A 22,370-nucleotide genomic window follows, 5' to 3' on the forward strand; every position below is an offset into this window, starting at 1 on the left:
AGCACAAGGCTTTAAGGCAGAAGAATACCAAATGTGTTTGACAAACAGTAAAGTCCAGTGTGGCCGAATCAAAATGTGCAAGTGTGCACGGGATAGAGGAGGTCAGAGAGATACTGGGGAAGGGTGGTGGGTCACCCATCTAGGTCTTGACTTTTATTCTTGAATGACATGGGGAGCCATTCCAGGATTTTGAGTAGGAGTGTTGTGATCTTACTGACCTTTAAAAGGATCACTCTGTTAAGAATAGACCATGTGGGTTAAGGATAGAAGCAGGAATGGGATACCAGTTGGAGACAGTTGTGAGGCTGGGGAGAGACCATGGTGGCTTAGATCGTAATAGCAAAACCCAAGAGGTTCTGTAACTCATTTAGCAGTAAAACCTGACCTAATCTGAACTCTTCTGGTGACAAAACTGAACTGAGACTCTTTAGAGTTTTTATCACATTTATTGTGGCTGTCATACACTTTACTGGAGAAATCTTAATGTTTTTGATGTATTTTGTTGGTGACCTAGTCTTTGTTGAGGGTATTATATGTATATGTATATGTGTGTGTGTGTGTGTGTGTGTGTATATGCTACTACTTTAATTACCCACCCCCAATTCTGATTTCTAAAACATGACTAAATCCAAGGTTTTTGGTTAAGAGATTGTAAGCATGTAAGTCTTTGGAGATAGTGAAAAATGGTTGTATTCTGGCTGTATTTTAAATTTAAAGCCATTAAGAATTCCTGTTGGATGGGATGTGGGGTGTGTTAAAAACGAGTCCAGATGTCCAGGGTTTTGTTTTTTTTTTTTTTTTTTTTTTTTTTTTTTTTTTTTTTGTGGTACGCGGGCCTCTCACTGTTGTGGCCTCTCCCGTTGCGGAGCACAGGCTCCGGATGCACAGGCTCAGCAGCCATGGCTCACGGGCCCAGCCGCTCCGCGGTATATGGGATCCTCCCAGACCGGGGCACGAACCCGTATCCCCTGCATCGGCAGGCGGACTCTCAACCACTGCGCCACCAGGGAGGCCCTGTCCAGGGTTTTGGTCTGAACAACAGGAAGAATAGAATTACCGTCATCTGAGATGGGGAAAGGCTATGGTTGGAGTCCGTTTTGGTGGAGAGAACACATTCAGTTTTGGACACTTTGGATTTGAGATGTTGAGAAGGCAATTGATTATTAAGTGTCAGGAGTTTGAGAGACAGGTCTGGAAAGGAGAACTCTTAGGAAGTGTTGGAGGGGAAAGGTAAATAGGTACAGTCATTTTGGGAGCAATTTCTGATGCAGTTTCTGACTCAGTTCATGCCACATCTAAGTGTATACTTCCAAGAAACTTTTTATACATGTGCATGAGGAAGCAAGTACAGCATGTTTATAGGAGCATTGTTTTGATGGAGAAGAAAAACATGGAAAGAAAATTAAATTTCCACTTACTGGAGAATGGATAAATAAATACTATAAAAATCTATAGACTGGACTACTGTACTATAGATATATGAACTAAAGTGAAATATATTCACATGGGTGAATCTCCTAATTATAATGTAGATTGATGTCAGCAGATGAATACATACAGTGTTTTAAGTATATAATTTAAAAATGTGTAAAACAATACTAATAATTTATGGATATATGTAATAAAAAATAAAGACACTTATGGAAAAGATAAGCAAAAAATTAAGAATAGTTGTTAAGTGGAGACTAGTGGGAGGTGGGACTTGATAAATTTAGAAAGCAAGTCACAGGGGCCCATCTGCTATTGCAAGGGTTATCTCTCATGCCAGTGGTGTGTATAGTCATCTCTTTGTGATATTATTTTCTGTACTTATTTATTTGTCAAAAATATTTTATAATTAAAGAAAATATTCCATTTCATTCCTTTCATATCACTGACTCTAATGATATGAGTCCTTTACAATGCATCAGCCATTGATGGCTGGCCCAGTGAATACCTGGAATCTTCATTGGCCAGTTGGTTCCATCTAGTGGTGAAAGTGCTCCAAGTATTCCATGAGACATTCCTTTTGGGAAGGAAGAATGAGGAGATAGATGATAGATAGTTAACCAGACTGCTTATTATTTCACTAAAATTTGAGAGACAAAGAAAAAGGTTATTATTTAGAAATATTGAGTTTTTGCCAATATTAATATGATGCTATAAATCTTCTAGGACATTTAGTACAGACCTGTAGGACTCAGATGGGTCCTTATTTCTCTCTAACTTATGTTTGTGTTTTGCTTTTCAGAAGGAGTTGAGCATTCCAAGAAGAGGCAGCTTGTAAGTAGATGATGATTATGATTATGATTATTATATCCTGCTTAGGAATCCCTCCTGGGGACTGTTCTCAGTATCACTCAGAGGACTCTCATTCATGAGTGTTTTTTTCTGTGGACTCCTGTTTGGGCCAGTGAAACCAGTGGGCCAGCCAACTTCTCTCACTAGGTCAGCTCCTCCACTCTCCCTCATCACTCCCCACCCCAGATCCTCTTCTCTGCGTCAATTTTTGCCTAGGGTCTGGGGGAAAGCTGCCACTTAAATACCCATCACAGTCTTATGCTTGTGTTTTGGGCTTTACCGAGTTTTAGTAGAGTCAAGCTTTTTTAGAATGTTAAAATTGAAACTCTTAGCATCTACATCTGTCCCATAGCATGGTACTAGGGAGAGGTCAACAAGTTGGGGCAAAAAAAGCTACGTTTGGGTTCACGGTTGGAATAAGGCTGTCGTTTACCTTTTTGTTCTCTTCTGGCTTCAGGGCTGGGGCAATTCGTTAATAATCTTTGTCTCTGGATTTCAGTTTCATAGGTTTTCTTGGCTTGCTTTTTCTCTAAGACTTCTGTTGGGGTAGTACTGCATATTTGGCTAATCAGAATCATCTAGAATGCTTATTTTTCAGATTAAAAACAAACATTTAAATAATAGAAGCAGTTAAAATGCAGATTCTGAGCTTGTTTAAACTAAAATCTCCATGTCAGGGCCTGGGAGCCTGTACTTTTGCACCTGCGAGCACAGTCATTGTGATTTTGCTAAGGAGCCAGATTTGGGAAACACGAAAGAAATAGGGCTGTGTTAAAATGATGGCTTTGAAAACTCTCTCACAGACATGTATGAGACATGACTACAGAGAGGACACGACAGTATTCCTATTTATTTATTAAGTATACTTTATGTATGTATCATATGCATTTAAAAATGTGTGAAACACATGGTGTTTCTGTTACTGTCATCCTGGGATTTTGTTTTGTAAAAATGCTCCAATGATTAAATTGTCGTCTGAGATTCTTGTAAAATCCTTTTGGCTGCTTTATGAAAGCTCACTGTGCTTTGATATAAAGAGACTGGAGCTGTGAGTCAGCAAACTCCTAGGGTTCAGTCTTGGCTATGCCACTTAATTAGCTTTGTAATGTAGAGGAATTGCTTCATCTCCTCAGTTGCCTTATCTATAAAATGATAAACCGTGTTACCTGTTTCTTTTTTTTTATATATGTATAGGTATTAGAAAGATCACTTAATATATGTGATAGTGCTTCATTTTTTAGTTTTAGTCTAAGGTGTGTTAGTTTTAGAATTCTTGTAAATATATTAGGTTAAATTTGGATATATTTCATTATTTAAGAGTCACATTTCTGTCTTTAAATTCATTTCTAGCAGTGGATCTCAATTCTAGGTTCTCAAGCGTCCTGAGTCTTCTAAAAATTGGGCAAGGGCGCTACCAGGACTCTTAATGGAATGATACACTGAGTAGGTATACATAACTGAAGGAGAGTGGCTTTTCAGCATCACATTCAGCAAATATTTGTACTTGGTCACTTTCCTATTATTTCTGTCAGTTTTTTTTTCTTTTGGTTCCCTTTATTTGGAAGTTCTCTGAGATTTGCCTTTGCTTAAGTTTAGGTGAAATGAATTAAGGCCTGAGGCAGGTAGCTTCTTCCAGGAATGTGTGCCTCTAATGAATAGAGTTTGCTGAGAAGGAAGGATATCCTATGAAAATGATTTTTATTTGAAACTGGAGGAATTTTTGGATCAATTTAGTTTTTTTTTATTATTGATTGAATTTTTTTTTTTAACTCTTAATCTTTATTTATTTGGCTGCGTCGGGTCTTAGTTGTGGCACGGGCTCTAGAGCGTGCGGGCTTAGTTTCCTCGCGGCATGTGGGGTCTTAGTTCCCCAGCCAGGGATCGATCCTGCGTGTCTCCTACATTGGAAGGCGGATTCTTAACTACTGGACCTCCAGGGAAGTCCCAGGATCAATTTAGTTTTAAACTAGAGGAATTTCTTGGTTATTTATTGTAGTTAAAGTTAGGCGTATTCTAACTGCCTTTAAATATTTAATTAATAAAGATCAGAAGTACTTTTTTTTTTTGGCTGCACTGCGTGGCTTGCGGGATCTTATTTCCCCGACCAGGGATTGAACCCCGGCCCCAGCAGTGAAAGCACCCAGTCCTTAACCACTGGACCTCCAGGGAATTCGCCAGAAATACTTTTTAATAAAGTAACTCCCATTTAAACAATTGATCATTCAGTAAATACATACTAATACCTACTGTGTGTTGGGCACTGATCTAAGTTCTGAGGTTATAAGATTCAATTAGACACATTCCTCTATTTTGAAAACTTAGAAGTTAAGTAAACCAGAAAAGTATATATTTTTTATCTTTAGTATTAGAGTAGAAAGAGTTTTATTCTGGAAGGAATCTTGGAAACATGGATACTAACCTAGGCTTTGCCACTAACAAGTTATATGTGGTTTCAACAGGAACTATCATTTCTGGGCTTGAAATGCCTCACTTGTAAAATGAGGGGGCTGGCTTACCTGGGCTTACCTGATCTCTGTGCTTAGTCATCTCCCCAAATAATTGAAACTCCATGGTACCTCTTCTTCGGAGAGCTGGGCAAGTCTTCGTAGGGAGTATGCAGTAGGAGGTAGACATGGCTTAGCATCTGAAGTAGAGAAGACAGGAAATTAAGAACCACAAAGTGTAAGGTGTTTTGAATAAGTTTAATCAATACTTAAACATTTGTAGTAAGTGTGGAGAAACTGATGTTAATAAAACGAGTGACTTACCACTTAGCCCATTATTTCTTGTCCTTGTAGCCTAGTCTGGAAAGTTAAAAGTTATTATAATTGTCCCCTGAGTCTTGGTCAGAAAGAGAGGGGTATTGTACTTAGATCCCTGTTTGCTTCTGCCCCAGAATGGCTCTTGCAAGAGCAGAACCTACTGTATGCCCACCAGGTATAAAGGCCCATTTCCTTTGGCATGTTCTCACTAGTATACATTATGGGTGCAGAGAGATTTGGAGTTTGCAGCTGGTTTGGTGTTCTTGTCTTTAGAGAGGGAGTCAGATTCATTTAATTAGCCTAATGTTAAAATAGCTGAGCAATATAAAATAAATGAAGTTCAGTCATTTTGGAGGCTGTCAATTGTTATGCTTTTCCATGTAATTTGGTAGTTCCATGAAAATGGACAGGAACTAAAAAATGGATTTCGAGATGTATGTGATATCTTTTCATTATACAAAATGCACTTCCACCCAACAAGTAATTCCTCCAATGTCTCCAAATTAGTAAATGGAATCATAGCATAGAAGTAAAGAGCCTGGGCTTGAGAGTCAGGCAGACCTAGGTTGAGTCTCTGCCCTACCATTTACTACATATTTTTTCATAAAACAAGTTACTACATTTCTGTTTGTCTTTTTGCTTCCATTTATTCATTCATTTGTTCAAATTCATCCATCCATCCATGCATCTATCATACTGTATTTATTCAGTTCTTGTTATGTGCAGGCACTGTTCTAAATACTGGAGATACCGTAGGTTTTATCAGACAGAGAGACGGACAGACAAAAGCATGTATGATATGTCATGGTATTGAGTGCTATGAAGAAAAATAAAACCAGATAAAGAGATATGAGGGTATGTGTTTTTGTGGGGCAGGGGTTGAAATTTTTTGTTTTTAACTAATTAATTTATTTATTTTGGGCTGCGTTGATTAATTTATTTTTGTTGCTGATTGTGGGCTTTCTATAGTTGCGGCGAGCGGGGGCTACTCTTCATTGCGATGCGCGGGCTTCTCATTGCAGTGGCTTCTCTTGTGGCGGAGCACGGGCTCTAGGCACGCGGGCTCAGTAGTTGTGGCACGCGGGCTCAGTAGTTGTGGCACGCGGGCTCAGTAGTTGTGGCACGCGGGCTCAGTAGTTGTGGCTCGCAGGCTCTAGAGTGCAGGCTCAGTAGTTGTGGTGCATGGGCTTAGTTGCTCCGCTGCATGTGAGATCTTCCTGGACCAGGGCTCGAACCCGTGTCCCCTGCATTGGCAGGCGGATTCTTAACCACTGTGCCACCAGGGAAGCCCAGGGGTTGAAATTTTAAATCATGTTTTCTAGGAATTTTTTCATTAAGATGATGTTTGAGTAGAGAATAGGAGTCTGGAATGAGTGATGTTGATGTATATACTGGGCAAGAGCATCCCAGGTAGGGATACAGCATGTGCCAAGGTCCTGAGGTGGGAACATGCTTGGCATGTAGAAAGGAGGCTGGAGTGGCTATTGCTAAGTGAACAATGGTGTTGGGGTGGGAGGGTGTAGGAGAACATGAGGCAGGAGCTGGATTTTGTAATGCCTTGTGGGCCACAGAAAGGACTTTGCATTTTGTACTAATTGGGACAGAAAGTCAGTGGGTAGTTTTAAGCAGAGAAATGATGTGATCTGTCAGAGAGTTTTGGGGGAAGGGCAGTTTATTTTATTGAAATATGATTCACATACTGTATAATCACCATTTAAGAATACACAATTCACTGGTTTTTAACATCTTCGCAAGGTCTTACAATCATTACTACTTTCAATTAGAAGATTTTCATCACCCCAAAAGAAACCCCCTACTCCTTTGCAATCACTCCCCTATTCTACGCTCCCTCTAGCCCCTGGTAAGCACTAATCTACATCTGTCTTTTTTTTTTTTTTTGATGTGGACCATTTTTAAAGTCTTTATTGAATCTGTTACAACATTGCTTCTGTTTTATGTTTTGTTTTTTTGGCCGTGAGGCATGTGGGATCTTAGCTCCCCAACCAGGGATCGAACCCTCACCCCCTGCATTGGAAGGTGAAGTCTTAACCACTGGACTGCCAGGGAAGTCCCCCTGATCTACATCTGTCTTAATAGATTTGCCTATTCTGAACATTACATATAAATGGAATTATATAAAATGTGGCTTCTTGTGTCTGGTTTCTTTCACTCAGCATAACTTTTTCAAGATTCATCCATGTTTTAGCACATGTCAGTACTTCATTCCTTTTCAAGGCTAAATAATATTCCATTGTATGTATGTACCATATTTTGTTTATCCATTATCCATTAATGGACATTGTGAGTAATGCTGCTCTGAACATGGATGTACAAGTACCTATTTGAGTCCTTGCTTTCAGTTATTTTGGGTAGATACCTAGAAGTGGAATTGTTGGATCATATGACAGTTCTTTAGCTTTTTGAGGAACCACCATACTGCTTTCCACAGCAGCTGCACCATTTCTTACTCCTACCAGCAATACACCAGAATACACCAGGGTTCCAGTTTCTCTGCATCCTAGCTAACACTTGTTATTTTCCATTTTTAAAAGAATAGCCATCTTCACATGAAAAGATGCACAATATCACTAATTATTAGAGAAATGCAAATCAAAACCACAGTGAGATATCACCTCACACCTGTCAGAATGGCTGTCATCAAAAAGTCTACAGATAGCAAATGTTGGAGAGGATGTGGAGAAATGGGAACCCTCGTACACTGTTGGTAGGAATGTAAATTGGTGCAGCCACTGTGGAAAACAGTATGGAGATTCCCCCAAAAAACTAAAAATAGAACTATCATATGATCCAGCAATTCCACTCCTGGGTGTATATCTGGAAAAAATGACAACACTTATTAGAAAATATATATGCACTCCAATGTTCATTGAAACACTATTTGCAATAGCTAAGATATGGAAGCAACCCAAGTGTCCATCAACAGATGAATGGATAAAGAAGATGTTATATATATAAATACATATATGTATGTGTGCATAATGGAATATTACTCAGCCATAAAAAGAATGAAATTCTTCCATTTGCATCAACATGGATAGACCTAGAGAATGTTATGCTTAGTGAAATGTCACACAGGAGAAAGACAAATACTATATGATATTACTTATATGTGAAATCTAAAAATAATACAAATGATTGTATATACAAAACAGAAACAGATTCATAGGCATAGAAAACACACTTGTGGTTACCACAGGGGAGAGGGAAGTGGGGAGGGACAAATTAGGGGTATGGGATTAACAGGTATAAACTACTGTATATAAAACAGATAAGCAAGAATTTACTGTGTAACACAGGGAATTATTCCTATTATTGTAATAACCCATAATGGAGTATAATCTGCAAAAATACTGAATTGCTATGCTGAAACTAACATAATATTGTAAATCAATTATATGTTAATTAAAAAGATAGCCATCTTAATATGTATGAAGTGGTGTCTCATTGTGGTTTTATTTTGCATTTTCCTAATTACTAGTGATGTTGAGCATCTTTTCGTATGATTAGTGTTCATTTGTAAATCTTCTCTGGAGAAATCAAGTTCTTTGTCCATTTTTTAATTGGTCTGTTTATTTTTGTTGTTGAGTTGTAGGAATTCTCTCTATATTCTAGATATTCAGCTCTTATCAAGTATATGATTTGTATATATTTTCTTCCATTTTTGGATTGTATTTTCACTTTCTTGATAGTGTCCTTGATGCACAAAAGTTTTTAATTTTGATGAAGTTCAATTTATCTATCTTATCTTTTGTTGCTTGAGCTTTTGGTGTCATATCCAAGAAATCATTGCCAAATCCAGTGTCATAAAGATTTCCTCCGTGTGTTTTCTTCTAAGAGTTTTAGCTCTCATAATTAGGCCTTTGATCACTTCTGAGTTAATTTTTCTTTATGGTGTAAAATAAGTATCTAACTGCATTCTTTTGCATATGAGTATCTAGTATTCTCAGGACCATTTGTTGAAAAGACTGTCCTTAACCCATTGAATGGTCTTGGCACCCTTGTCAAGTTTTTGACCATACATGTGAAGACTTATTTGGGGGCTCTCTATTCTATTCTGTGGTGTGTATTTCTGTCCTGTGCTAGTACCCCACTGTTTTGATTACTGTAGCTTTGTAATAAGTTTTGAAATCAAGAAGTGTGAAATCAAGAACCAACTTTGTTCTTCAAGATTGTTTTGGCTATTCAGGGTTCCTTGTGATTCCATATGAATGTTAGGATGAGTTTCTCTATTTCTGCTATAAAAAAATTGTTGGGATTTTGATATGGATTACATGGAATTTATAGATTGATTTGGGTGATATTGTCAAACTTGACAATATTAAGTCTTCCAATCCATGAACATGGGATGTTTTTCTATTTAATTTCTTCCAGAAATGTTTTGTAGTTTTCAGTGTACAGGTCTTCACTTCCTTAGTTAAATTTATTCCTAAATATTTCATTATATGTGATGCTATTATAAATGGAATTATTTCTTAAATTCTTTTTTAGATTGTTCATTGTTAGTGTATAGATGCAACTGATTTTTACTGGTTGGTTTTGTATTCTCCAGCTTTGCTGAATTTGTTTCTCATTGTGGTTTTGATTTGCATTTCCCTAATGACCAATGATGTTGAGCATTTTTTTGTGTACTTGTTGGCTATTTGCATATCTTCTTTGGAGAAATGTTTATTCAAATCCTTTGCCCATTTAAAAATGTGACTTGTCTTTTATTGAATTGTAAGAGTACTTTATTTATTTATTTGTTTGTTTGTTTGTTTGTTTGTTTGTTTATTTATTTATGGCCACACCATAAATGGGATCTTAGTTCCCCAACCAGAAATCGAACCTGCACCTCCTGCAGTGGAAGCACGGAGTCTTAACAACTGGACTGCCAGGGAAGTCCCTGTAAGAGTACTTTATATATTCTATATACTAGACCCTTATCAGACACTTGGTTTGCAAATATTTTCTATTCTGTGGGTTGTTGTTTTACTTTCTTGATAGTGACCATTGATGCACAAAAGTTTGTAATTTTGATGAAGTCCAGTTTATCTGCTTTTTCATTGGTTGGGCTTTTGATATCATACATATCATATCTAAGAAACCATTGCCTAATTTAAGATCTGATTTGTTCCTGTGCTTTAATTTATGAAGGTAACTGATTGATGACACAAAGAGGCTAATGCTATTGAAAGAAGAATTTATTACTTACAGTTTCCTCAAGAGAAGGGGCATGCCATGCCATGCAGGGCCATGTGGGGAAAGCACCAGGTTTGGTCAGGAGGCAGAAAGTTGCAAGGGGAAGCCAGAGAGCCTTTATTGGGGTTTCCACAGGAAAGGCAAAGCAGGGCAGGGTAAACAGTGTAGGACTGGCTACTTTGAATAATGTTGGCGGGTTCAGGGCTAGAGGTCTGGTCTTTAGCTGTTTGGTACTTGGCCCTGAGTGATATAGGGCAGATGAAATAATGGCTTGATGTCTGCGAGTTTGATAAAGGAGGTGGATGGGAGTGTGGACTCAGGATTGATTGGAGGGTTTGTAATAGCAATTTTGCATACCTGCAAAAGCTGGATTACAGAGGAGATATGAATAAGTTTGGCTGTTAGTTTGGCTAGCAATTAATGGATGCCAAATAGACAAATACAGAATCTAAGAAAACAGAATGAGGTTATGATGATTTACTTCTGTTTCCTTTTAAGGGTTTTATGGTTTTAGCTCTTACTTTAGGTCTTTCATTCCTTATTAGTTATTTTTTATATGTGGTATAATTTTTATATGTGGTATCGGTAAGGGTCCGATTTCATTCCTCTGAATGTGCATAGCTGTTGTCCCAGCCCCATTTGTTGAAAGAACTTTTCTTTCCCTAGTGAATAGTTGTCTTAGGTTTTAGCAAGGTCACTGGTTGCTCAGATTGTAGGGAGAGCAGGAGTGAAAGCTGGAAAGTAAGTGAGGAAACCATTAAAAAATTCAGTCAAGGTGATGATTGCTTAGGCAGGGTGGTAGCAGCTTAGGTGGTGAGAAGTGATTGGATTCTGGATGTATTTTGAAAAGAGAGCTGACAGTATTTGTTGATAGTTATGAATTTTGGTATATGAGAGAAAGAGAGGAATTGAGGGTGATGGTAAGGTTTTAGGGCTGAGTAGGTAGATGGATATGGTTGCCATTTACTGAGCAAGTAGAGAATATTGTGAATGGAGCAGGGTTTTTTGTTGTTGTTATTTTTGCTCTTGGGAGGAGCAGGATAAGGGTTGTTGGAGGAATCGGAACTTTGGTGCTTGCTTGACATCCAAGAAGGAGTGTTGATAAAGCAATTGCATATATGAATCCTGGGGATCAAGGGTGAGATATGATCTGGAGATATACATTTAGGGATTGACAGCATATAGATGATATTTAAGCTATGGGATTGGATGAGATAAACTACGAAATGCTACTTAAGTGTAGTCAGCTGACTGGTGATGATCAATGAACTGTTTGTTACCAGTTTGCCAGGAGTTAATAAGTACAGAAATTTAGAGTAAGCAATTTGACATTGTTGTGACCTTCAGGCATTTGATCATTTTTCTTTTATTTCATATTTATTGTATTTTGCAATGGTTTGTGAATGGATGGAAATTTCACTTGGCCTGTCACCACAGCTGGTTTGAGAAGCACTGACCTGGTGAGTGAGTGAATCTAGACAGAAAAGTTATCTAAGGACTGAGCCCTGGGGCACTTCGTATTTACTTGTTAAGAGATAAAGAGAATCCATTAGTAAAGAAGACTGAGAAGGACTGTCTGAGTGAGGTTGCAACAAAACCAAGAGAAAGTGTTTGGTGTTTCCAAAGACACAAGAAGAAAGTGTGTCAAGGCTATGTAAGATGACCAACTAAGAATTGATCTTTGGGTTAGTAATAGGAAAGACCAAATGGGTGACCTTGGCAAGTGACATTGATCAGAGATGGGTCCAAAGCTTGATTTGAATGGGCTCAAGACAGAATAGGAGACAGTATTACCTGTGTGTTATTTGTGTTAAAAAATGTTTAACCTCAATCTAATGAATGAGGAAACAGTCAGAGAAGTTCAAATTGAGGGGATAATCTGTAGAAGTACTGGCCTGAACTCTTCAAAAATGTTGAAGTTGTAAAAGACCACAAACAAGCAAACACTGAAGATATGCTCTAGATTATTGGAGAAAAGAGACTTGGTGAATAAATGTAATTCTTGATTAATTTTTGGTTGGATCCTGGATTTTAAAAAATAGTTGAAGGACATTATTGGGACAGTTGAGGAAATTTGAATGTGGACTTTCGTTAGGTGAAAATGTGCCAGTGTTAAACTTCCTTAGTGTGACAATTGTGTGGTGGTTGTTCCTTATTCTTAGGCCAAGGACATTAATTGTGGAAGTATTTGAGAGGAGGTATTATGATGTTTACAACTGACTTTCAAATGGTTCAGTTAACAAAAAATAAGTGTGTATATGTGTGAGTGATTGAGTGTGTGTGTGTGTGTGTGTGTGTTAGAGCAAGAGAGGGAGAGAATGAGAGGGAAAGAGACTGGAGAGAAAAAAGCAAATGTAACAAAATGTTAACAGTGTTAAAGGTAAGTGAAGGGTATATAGAGTTTTATTGAATTATTCATGTTCCTCTTCTGATAATTTGGAGAGAAGGTAGTGAGTCTATACTATTGTTTCAAAGTGATTTGCTGAAAAGAGGATTTTAGAAATCAGGTGACACCTGGAAAGGTTATAGAGTTGAGTATTTTTTCCCTCTTTTTTATAAATTTATTTATTTTATTTTATTTATTTTTGGTTGCGTTGGGTCTTTGTTGCTGCGCGTGGGCTTCTCATTGCGGTGGCTTCTCTTGTTGCAGAGCACGGGCTCTAGGCGTGTGGGCTTCAGTAGTTGTGGCTTGCGGGCTCAGTAGTTGTGGCTCGTGGGCTTCAGTAGTTGTGGTTCGCGGGCTCTAGAGCACAGGCTCATTAGCTGTGGGACACGGGCTTAGTTGCTTCACGGCATGTGGGATCTTCCCAGACCAGGGATCGAACCTGTGAACCCTACATTGGCAGGCGGGCGGATTCTTAACCACTGCGCCACCAAGGAAGTCCCTCCCTCTTTTTAAAACATAAATAGGAGATATTACATCTTGTTTGTGTGTCAATGAAATTATCCAGTAGTGAAGGAGAAGTTGATGCAGGAGAGGAGAGAACAACTGCTGGAATATTCTTGAGTAAGCAAAAATGGAGGCCATCTAGGTACATGTGGGGGTATTGGCCTTAGACAAGAGTGTTGACAGTTTGTCCACAGTAGCCTCAGGTACCTCACTTTATTTGTAAAAGATTATGCATGTAAAGTGTATGGCATAGTGCCTTCAATTAAGCGCTCAACTATTTGTTATTGTTAAAGCATTTAGTGCAGTGCCTATTACTAGCAGACTTTGAAAAAAATGGTAGTTGTTTTTTATTGTTCTTATTATTAGCAGTCCATAATAACCTGTTAGAAACTGTAAATGCTTCAGAAAAACAAATTAGTTAAGATCCTAAACCAAGTTAAAAGAACAATAGTGTGCCTTAGAAGAGCCACAGGATATTCATGGTTGACTTTGGTCACATTAGAGAAGAGAGCAACTAAATTCCAATATGGGGAATGAGAACATCCAGGCCTGCAATGATAAGGGCTTTGTTGGGGCAAGATTGGTTATGAAAGTTCTTTTGGCCTGGCTCATACCATTTATTTTAGATGTAGCTTCCTGAAATTAAATTGTTTTCATTTTTAGAAAGCTATTTCATATTTAACTCATCTGGGTTTTTTTTAATGCATTAAAAAATCTAGTCTAGAATACCAGACCTAGAGGAGCTGATAACTTTGTTGACAGTGTACATATCTGTGGAAAAAAATTTGAAAGAAAATGAAGTTCTGAAGCTATTTATATTTGTTTACCCAAGCCATAGGAATATTGTATTTTGCTTTCTCTCAGTCGAAAGAGCTCTGAATGACTTCCCTCGCCTGGCTCTGTGGAGGGGACCTCCTCTTGGCAATTCCTTTCACATAGGATTTTTTGTTAATTTGTTTGTGAATTTCAGCACCAATACCTAGGCCCTACACTTAGGAGCTCAATGTAAATAGTGTTTATGTCTCTAGTTACCCAGAAAGTTAAGCTTTTCTAATACCTATTACAACTCAAGGTAATTGGCCTCATATTTCTTGAAATGTCTTTATTTCTTTGAGGCTGTGAGCAGTCAGTAGAGGTAAAGAATGGACTGTAGGAGTGAAGAAGTAGCTACAGCACCTGTCATGCTGTCTGTGTGTGTATATGTGTGTGTGTGTGTGTGTGTGTGTGTGTGTTGCTATTGGTGGCCTTTATTAAACTTAAGAGTCCTATAGGATAGTTACCTTTTTGCAGTGCTGGCTTACTCATTTGTTCAGTGGACTAGAACATCAGATATTGGATGAAAGTAAATGCCAGGTGTCTGCAATGATAGGCAGTGTGCAGGGAGGAGTTCCTGGGGCTCAAGGATTTGCTGTATCAAGCTTTACCACTGTGAAACTGACATGTGAAACACTGTCATGTACTTTCCCACTCTGATGCAACTTGATGGTACTTGCCTGGATGAATGCTTCTGGAGAATGTGCTAAAAAGAGATACCACCTGCTACACATAGTAAATCCTTTGTGTGGTGTCACTGGTGCTTGATACAAGGCTTTAGTTTCTGTGTGGACTTCGCAAATCAGGAAATTTTGGTACCTGTAAGGACTTTGAAGGCCAGAGTAATAGCTTTGTGTTACATTTAACAGTCTTTTTAAAAAATTGGGCGAATACAGGAAATGATCTTACATAGGTTCTCTACCTCTCCAGTGGGAAGGCAGGGATTGGCAGAGATTGGCAGGGATGAGCAATAGTTATTACTAATTTCCCAATAAGAACCATTTTGTTGTTAAAAAATGGACATGGTTTGTCAGTGAGCCATAAGTATGTGGACACAAGACCTGAAAATGGAGAATTCGTGAGAACCTGTTTTGTTACCGTTATGCTGAAAATAGCTATCATTATGCTGATCATATGCGCGTTTATATGTCTTGACCTTGCAACTACCAATTCACTATAAGGTACTTGGATATCTCAGAGACAGCTCATCTTTAGCATTTATAAAACCGAAGGTAGGGACTTTCCTGGTGGTGCAGTGGTTAAGAATCCACCTGCCAACACAGGGGACACGGGTTCAAGCCCTGTTCCAGGAAGGTCCCATTTGCTGCGGAGCAACAAAGCCCATGCGCCGCAACTACTGAGCCTGCGCTCTAGAGCCTGCAAGCCACAACTACTGAGCCCGCGTGCCACAACTATTGAAGCCCGTGTGCCTAGAGCCCCTGCTCCGCAACAAGAGAAGCTACTGCATTGAGAAGCCCACGCACCGCAAGGAAGAGTAGCCCCCCCTCGCCGCAACTAGAGAAAGCCCGTGCGCAGCAACAAAGACCCAACGCAGCCAAAAATAAATAAATAAATAAATTTATAAAAACAAAAAACCAAAAACCAAAGGTATTATCTTTCTCAGAAATCTACTCCTCTCTTATTCTCTAGCTTACTAAATGGTACCACTTCCTCAAGACAGAAAACTGTTATTCTTGTCACCTGTCTCTGCCTCACACCAACTCCTTTCTTTTATACCTCTAAATATCTCTTAAGTTCCTCTACTTCTTTCTACTACCACTGTTATGTCCATATTGTCCAAGCCATTGTAATCTCTTGGCTCTGCTACTGCTGTAACTTCCTAACCAGTTTTTCTTTGTCTAGCATTGCTTACCCCCCAGTCCACCCATCCATTATAGAATAGCCAGAAAAAGTTTTTTAAAGTATGGATTTGATTATTAGATGTTTATTTAAACTCATTTAGTGCATTTTTTATTACTCTTAGGATCACATCTGAGAGTCTTGACATGGTCCATAAAACTGTCCGTGCAATCTGATTCCTGCCTTTGTCTCTATATTTTGCACAGTGTGTTCTCTGTTCCTGGAATGTTCTTTTCTTCATCTATGCCTGGTTAGCTCCTACTTATTCTTTAAGTCTCAGCTTACATCTCACTTCCTTATGAAAGGCTTTTCTGATCTCACCCGTACCTTGCTGTCCCTATAGGCTAAGTTGAGTTTCCCAGAATGTACTTTGATTAAACCCTGTACTTGCCCTTTATAGTTCTCGCAGCAATTGTAAATAAGGAATTACTTGGCTGTCTTCTCCCATTGGATTGTCTGTTAGTCTGCTTGGGCTGTCATAACAAAATACCAGGACTTTCCTGGTGGCGCAGTGGTTAAGAATCTGCCTGCCAATGCAGGGGACACGAGTTTGAGCCCTGGTCCAGGAACATCCCACATGCCGCGAAACAACTAAGCCTGTGCGCCACAACTACTGAGTCTGCACTCTAGGGCCCGCGTGCCACAACTACTGAGCCCGTGTGCTGCAACTACTGAAACCCACGTGCCTAGAACCCGTGCTCTGCAACAAGAGAAGCCACCGCAATGAGAAGCCCAAGCACTGCAACAAAGAGTAGCCCCCACTCACAACTAGAGAAAGCCCGCGCATAGCAGCGAAGACCCAACGCAGCCAAAAATTATTAAAATGAAAAAAAAACAAAAACAAAGAACAACAAAATACCACAAGCTAGGGGCTTAAACAACAGAAATTTATTTTCTCATAGTTCTGGACGCTAGATGTCCAAGATCAAGGTGCCGGTTGGTTTCTAAGGAGGGCTGTCTTCCTGGCTTGCAGATAGCCACCTTCTCACTGTGTGCTCACATGGCCTTTCCTCTGTGTGTGTGTGTGTGTGTGTGTGTGTGTGTGTGTGTGTGTGTGTGTAAGGGGGGGTGGAGAGAGAGAAAGATTGAGGCTCGAGATCTTCCTCCTCTTATAAGGTCACCAGGCCTATTGGATTAGGGCCCCACTCTTATGACCTCATTTAACCTTAATTACCTCCCAAAGATCCTATCTCCATATACAGTCATTGGGGGTTAGAGCTTCAACATATGGATTTTGGGTGGGGACACAATTCAGTCCATAGCAGATGGTAAGCTCCATGAGGTCAAGACCATGTTGTGTGGTACATGGGCCTAGGGCCTAGAATGGAGTTTAACACATAGTGGGGAGCCACTTAGGCCCATTCCTAACATTTGTGTGATCTGGGACAAGAATAGAAATGGACATATAAATGTTTAAGAATTTTAAGTAAAGCTAACAAACTGTAAAATAAAATATGTTCTACCCTCCTATCTTGAGAAATATAGTTTCATAATAACAAATTACAAAAAGTATGGGTGAAACTATTGATTTTTAAAGTGCTAAATATTTTATTAATATTTAATTTAATATTATTAACTATTAATAACAACGAGTACCAGGCAGACGTTGCAGCCAATTCAAAGGAGAAGCGAAAAAAGTACAAATTTATATGTAGTAAAGAAATGTTGACATAAATTTATAAATTGTTACAAACCTGGATTTTTCTTTGGGGAGAAGGGAAGTCAGTTGAACCTCCACTATACAGAATTTATTTGCATATCTATAGACTAGAGCTATTTTGTATTGCTATCAGTTATCTGTAACTTAGAGAGCTGTAAAATAGCACAAAGGCAATAAAAGACTAGAATCAAATAATTTAGTCTCTAAACAATACATAGTTTTCAATCTGAAGATTATTTTTCTCTTTACTTATGACAAGTTTTCTTACAGTCTCTCCCACCCTTTTTAAAAAAAATTTATTTATTTTATTTATTTATTTTTGGCTGCATTGGGTCTTCATTGCTGCGTGCAGGCTTTCTGTAGTTGCAGCGAGCAGGGCTGGGGGCTACTCATTGTTGCAGTGCGCAGGCTTCTCATTGCGGTGGCTTCCCTTGTTGAGGAGCATGGACTCTAGGCACATGGGCTTCAGTAGTTGTGGCGCATGGGCTTAGTTGCTCTGCGGCATGTGGGATCTTCCCAGACCAGGGATCGAACTGGTGTCCCCTGCATTGGCAGGTGGGCGGATTCTTAACCACTGCACCACCAGGGAAGTCCCTCTCCCACCCTTTTGATTAAAGCAATCTCAGATATTACTCTTGATCATAAAACAAGGTTGGTCTCATTAAATTTGGCCTAGTTTTTTACATAGGGGTAGCAATAAGGTTAATTTACTGTTTGGCCTTCTTAAGTTTGTTTTGCTGGGAATTTTATAAAGAGTCACAGATTGAACTTTTAAAAGCCACTGTTACTTGTATTTCAAGGCTAGAGAGCCAGGCTTAAGAAACTCTTTATCAGCTACTTCCCTGGTGGCGCAGTAGTTAAGAATCCCCCTGCCAATGCAGGGGACACGTGTTTGAGCCCTGGTCCGGGAAGACCCCACATGCCGCGGAGCAATTAAGCCTGTGCGCCACAACTACTGAAGGCTGCGCGCCTAGAGCCCGTGCTCTGCAACAAGAGAAGCCACTGCAGTGAGAAGCCCACACACTGTAACGAAGAGTAGCTCCCACTCGCCGCAACTAGAGAAAGCCCACACGCAACAATGAAGACCCAACACAGCCAAAAATAAAATTAATTAATTAATTAATTAAAAAAAAGAAACTCTTTATCAGATTTCATCTGTAGTACCTATAAATCTGGGTGGATTCTTCTGTTTTCAAGGTCCTTAAAAATGTCCTAAGGGTCTTGGGTCTGCCAGGAGGTGATCTGCTGGACCCTATAAAGTCAGGTACCAGGCCAGTTTTCCTGGGAGGGTTTTGTATTTATTGGCTCCAAAAAGTCAACCTTAGTTCTTTTAAAGTAGTTTGTTATACCTGATTAAATAAGTAGCATTCCCAAATATGACATTTTGACAAACTTTTGGTTGCATAACCATTTTTTACAATTTTATTTTAAGGGGATTCAATAAGGAAATTTAGTAAGACTTTCTCAAGTCCCATTGGGGATAGTCAGTGAGAATCAGATATGATTTAGAAATGTTTCCTTTTACAAAAGCAAATTATTAAGAATTTAGATAACTTAAGAAGAAAGAGTAGGCTTCCTTATATATCCAGAAAATAGACTTTAAGACAGTATTCCAAACAAACTACAGTCATCCCTCATTAGTTCATTCAGTCTTAGCGTAATTAATTTTCATTTCACTGGATCTTAGGTTGGTAGTCTGCTTCTTGACTAAAAAGAGCTCTGGAAATTCTGACTCAGTCCACTGGAATGGTCTGAAAGTTTTCCAGTTGTCCAAGTGATAGCATCAGAAGCCTGTACCCAGGAGTCTATTCTTTGAAGTGTCAAATAGTTTGAAATACCTGCTACAGTCCTTTTCTGTGGGACTCAGACAATTCTTTGTTGAAAACACAGACTTTGGATTCTAGTTGATTATGGAGCCTTCAAACTAGCATCAGTGTAAAACAAAATCTCTTCATAAATGACAGAGACTTAAAAGAGCTGTGGTCAGTTTATTATGGACAATTTTTAAATGTGAAAGTTCTGATGAGAGTTTATAACAAGAATAATGCAACTAACAGGGAATTAAGTTGTTTCTGTAGCATGCAGAACAAGAAGAATAAAACCAATTCAAAAAAATATGGATGAACATAACTTTTACAGAGGAACAATTCTTGGTATATAACATAATAATCTTATGGCAGAGAACATACCAAGACCAAACTAAGGATATCAAGTAAAAAGATTTAGTAAGTCTGCAGTAAATGCTGGACATTTATCAATATATTTTTATAAAATTCCATTGACCTAGAAGATGCAAGATTTAGATTTTAAAAGTAAGGCTTCTACCAAGTAAGCATTTTAAATGATAACTGAAATTAAGACTCAAAACACTAAACTATTATCTCCTAAAATCTGGCAAAATACCATGAGGACTCATAAAACAGAAACACATTATGGGATAGCAAGGGCATTGACAAATCTCTAGGAACTTCCCATAATTATACAGTTTCTAGAATATTTATATTCATAGCATTTTAGCTGTACATATTTCAACTAGGGAAGGCTGAGCATCTTTTCTGATTTGACAACTTCTCCCATGAAACTCATCAATAGTAAAATATCAAATAAACCAAATTATCTCTGGCATCTCTCTAAAAATGTGAAAGAACACTTCTTTGTGATTTTTGCAGGAATGTTCTGGGATATCTCAAAGATATTTTTAGGTGGTAAGAATATACTGAAAGTTTTATTTTACTGTTTCTTATAATTAGGAACTGATTTGGGGAAGGCTAAACTGCAAAGAGTTGTCAGTGAAAACACAAAGATAAGAGTTTGGTGTTTGAGAAACAAAGCTGGTTACTTAACCAAATGACAATAAAACATTTAAAAATAAACATAGAAGGTAACACAATTTTGAATAACCTCAGCTTTTTCATGAGGAACCTTATTTTGCGTGTTTTCTTAAATAATTAAGGACATAATAAGTCAGAATAAAGCAAAGAAAGTTATTCTATTAAGACACAAAATATTTGCTATCTGGGCATATTACATAGAAAAAAAGAATACACTTTAATAAGGTAGGTGAAGGCAATAAACAATAAACCAGGGAAACTGGCCCATCAAAATTGAGCAGACTTGGCTAAGATTTTAACCAGTTCATAGCTTTTCAGACTCACAGCATTGTATTATAAACCATGGCAAACAAAAATCACTTTCCTAATTTTGTTCTTTATTATTCTGCTTCATATTCTGGAACATATTTACACTTTACTTGAGGACAGTTCTTAGGGTGTTGTCAGATCAGATTTAATTTTATGGTAATACTGAGATGATATTAACATGTAATGTGTTTATCAGTGCTCTCTTCAAATGAATCAATAGATAAACATTTTTAAATGTCTGAGAGGTAATTAGATTTAGATGAAGTCCTGAGGGTAGGGTACCCATGATGGGATTAGTGTCCTTTTAAGAAGAGGGAGAGAGACCATAAAGTACCTGTGGCTCTCCCCTTCCTCTGCCTCCCCGCTCCTCTGCCTTCCCCTCTCTCTCTGCCATGAGGACACAGTGAGAAGGTGACTGCTGGCTACAACCCAGGAAGTGGGCTACAAGGAACCAAATCTGCTAGAACCTTGATCGTGGACTTCCCAGCCTCCAGACTGTGAGAAATAAATGTCTGTTGTTTAAGCCAAACACACACATACAAAACCTTTCAGTTTCCATTTGTAGTACAGTTATTATTGATAGTTATTACCCATAGAAATAAGCTTTTTGGGGGTCCCCAAAAAGTTTTGCTTGATGAATTTTGAGAAATATATATGAAACTGCACAACTGAGATTGGGACTCGAACGTAGCCAGAACTCAGACCGGGACTTGAACCCATGGGGCAGGACTCGAACCTGGCCAGAACCCAGGTTGGGACTTGGACCCACTGTCTTTTAATTGAGATCACATACCTGGTCTCAGGACTTAATGAAACTCAGGTTCTGTGTGTCTCATTGCAGAAAGAATTCAGTGAGAGACAAAGTGATAGGTAAGAAATGGATTTATTTAGAGAGATAACACATTCTGTAGGTAAGAGTAGCCCCAGGGCATGGGGCTGTCTTGGAAAGTGAGAGCAGCCATGGGAGAAACACACTCCACAGACAGAGTGTGGGCCGTCTCAGAGGCCCTGGTATATGGGGTGGTTAGTTTTTATGGACTGGGTAATTTCATAGGCTAACAAGTGGGAGGATTATTCCAACCATTTTGGAAAAGGGACAGAGATTTATAGGAATTGGGCCACCGCCCACTTTTTGGCCTTTTATGGTCTGCCTTGAAACTGTCATGGCTCTGGCAGATGTGTCATTTAGCATATGCTAAGGTATTATGATGCTCATGATGTATTATGAGCATATAATGAAGCTCAAGATCTACAGGAAGCCAAATCTTCTGCCATCTTGGACCTAATCAGTTCTAACCAGTTTTTGTCATGTCCTTAAGGGCTATGTTATGCTTTTAGAGGTTGTACCCTGCCCATTTCCCTCCTGTTTCATATGCACCATGCAATTACCACCACAACCAGGATATAGAACAGTTTTATTACCCCAAATATTGCCTGCGTAGTTTTGCAGTCAATTCTTCTTTCACCTCTTGGTCCCAGGCAATCACTGATCTGCTTTTTGGAACTCTAGATGAGTTTTGCCTGTGGCAGAATTTCATATAAGTGAAAATCATACAGTATCTCTACTCTTTTATATTTGGCTTCGGTGTTCCTGTTCATTTTAATACTTAGTATACCTTGTGTGAATAGACCACTCTTTGTTTGATGGATATTTGGGTTATTTCTGTTACTGAATTGAACTTGGGTATGCTTGCCCACCACACAGTAAAGCCAGTCTACTGACACTGACTGGGTTGTGGTGAAGGAAAGTACAGCATTTATCGCAG

At 38.7% G+C, this 22,370-nt stretch overlaps 1 protein-coding gene across 5 annotated transcripts in view; it reads left to right on the forward strand.

Annotated features, from left to right (window-relative positions):
• Window positions 1-22,370, forward strand: part of MAST2 (microtubule associated serine/threonine kinase 2) — a gene marked incomplete at its 5' end in the record, with an annotated part of 204,551 nt that overhangs the window by 84,822 nt on the left and 97,359 nt on the right. For all 5 annotated transcript variants that reach the window (XM_079698503.1, XM_079698500.1, XM_079698504.1 and 2 more), the window contains one exon: window positions 2,231-2,262. In XM_079698503.1, coding sequence (XP_079554629.1) covers window positions 2,231-2,262 — 32 coding nt within the window. The remainder of the gene's footprint in view (window positions 1-2,230; window positions 2,263-22,370) is intronic.

This window comes from Hyperoodon ampullatus (assembly GCF_949752795.1).
Source record: "Hyperoodon ampullatus genome assembly, chromosome: 2".
Lineage (NCBI taxonomy): Eukaryota > Metazoa > Chordata > Mammalia > Artiodactyla > Ziphiidae > Hyperoodon > Hyperoodon ampullatus.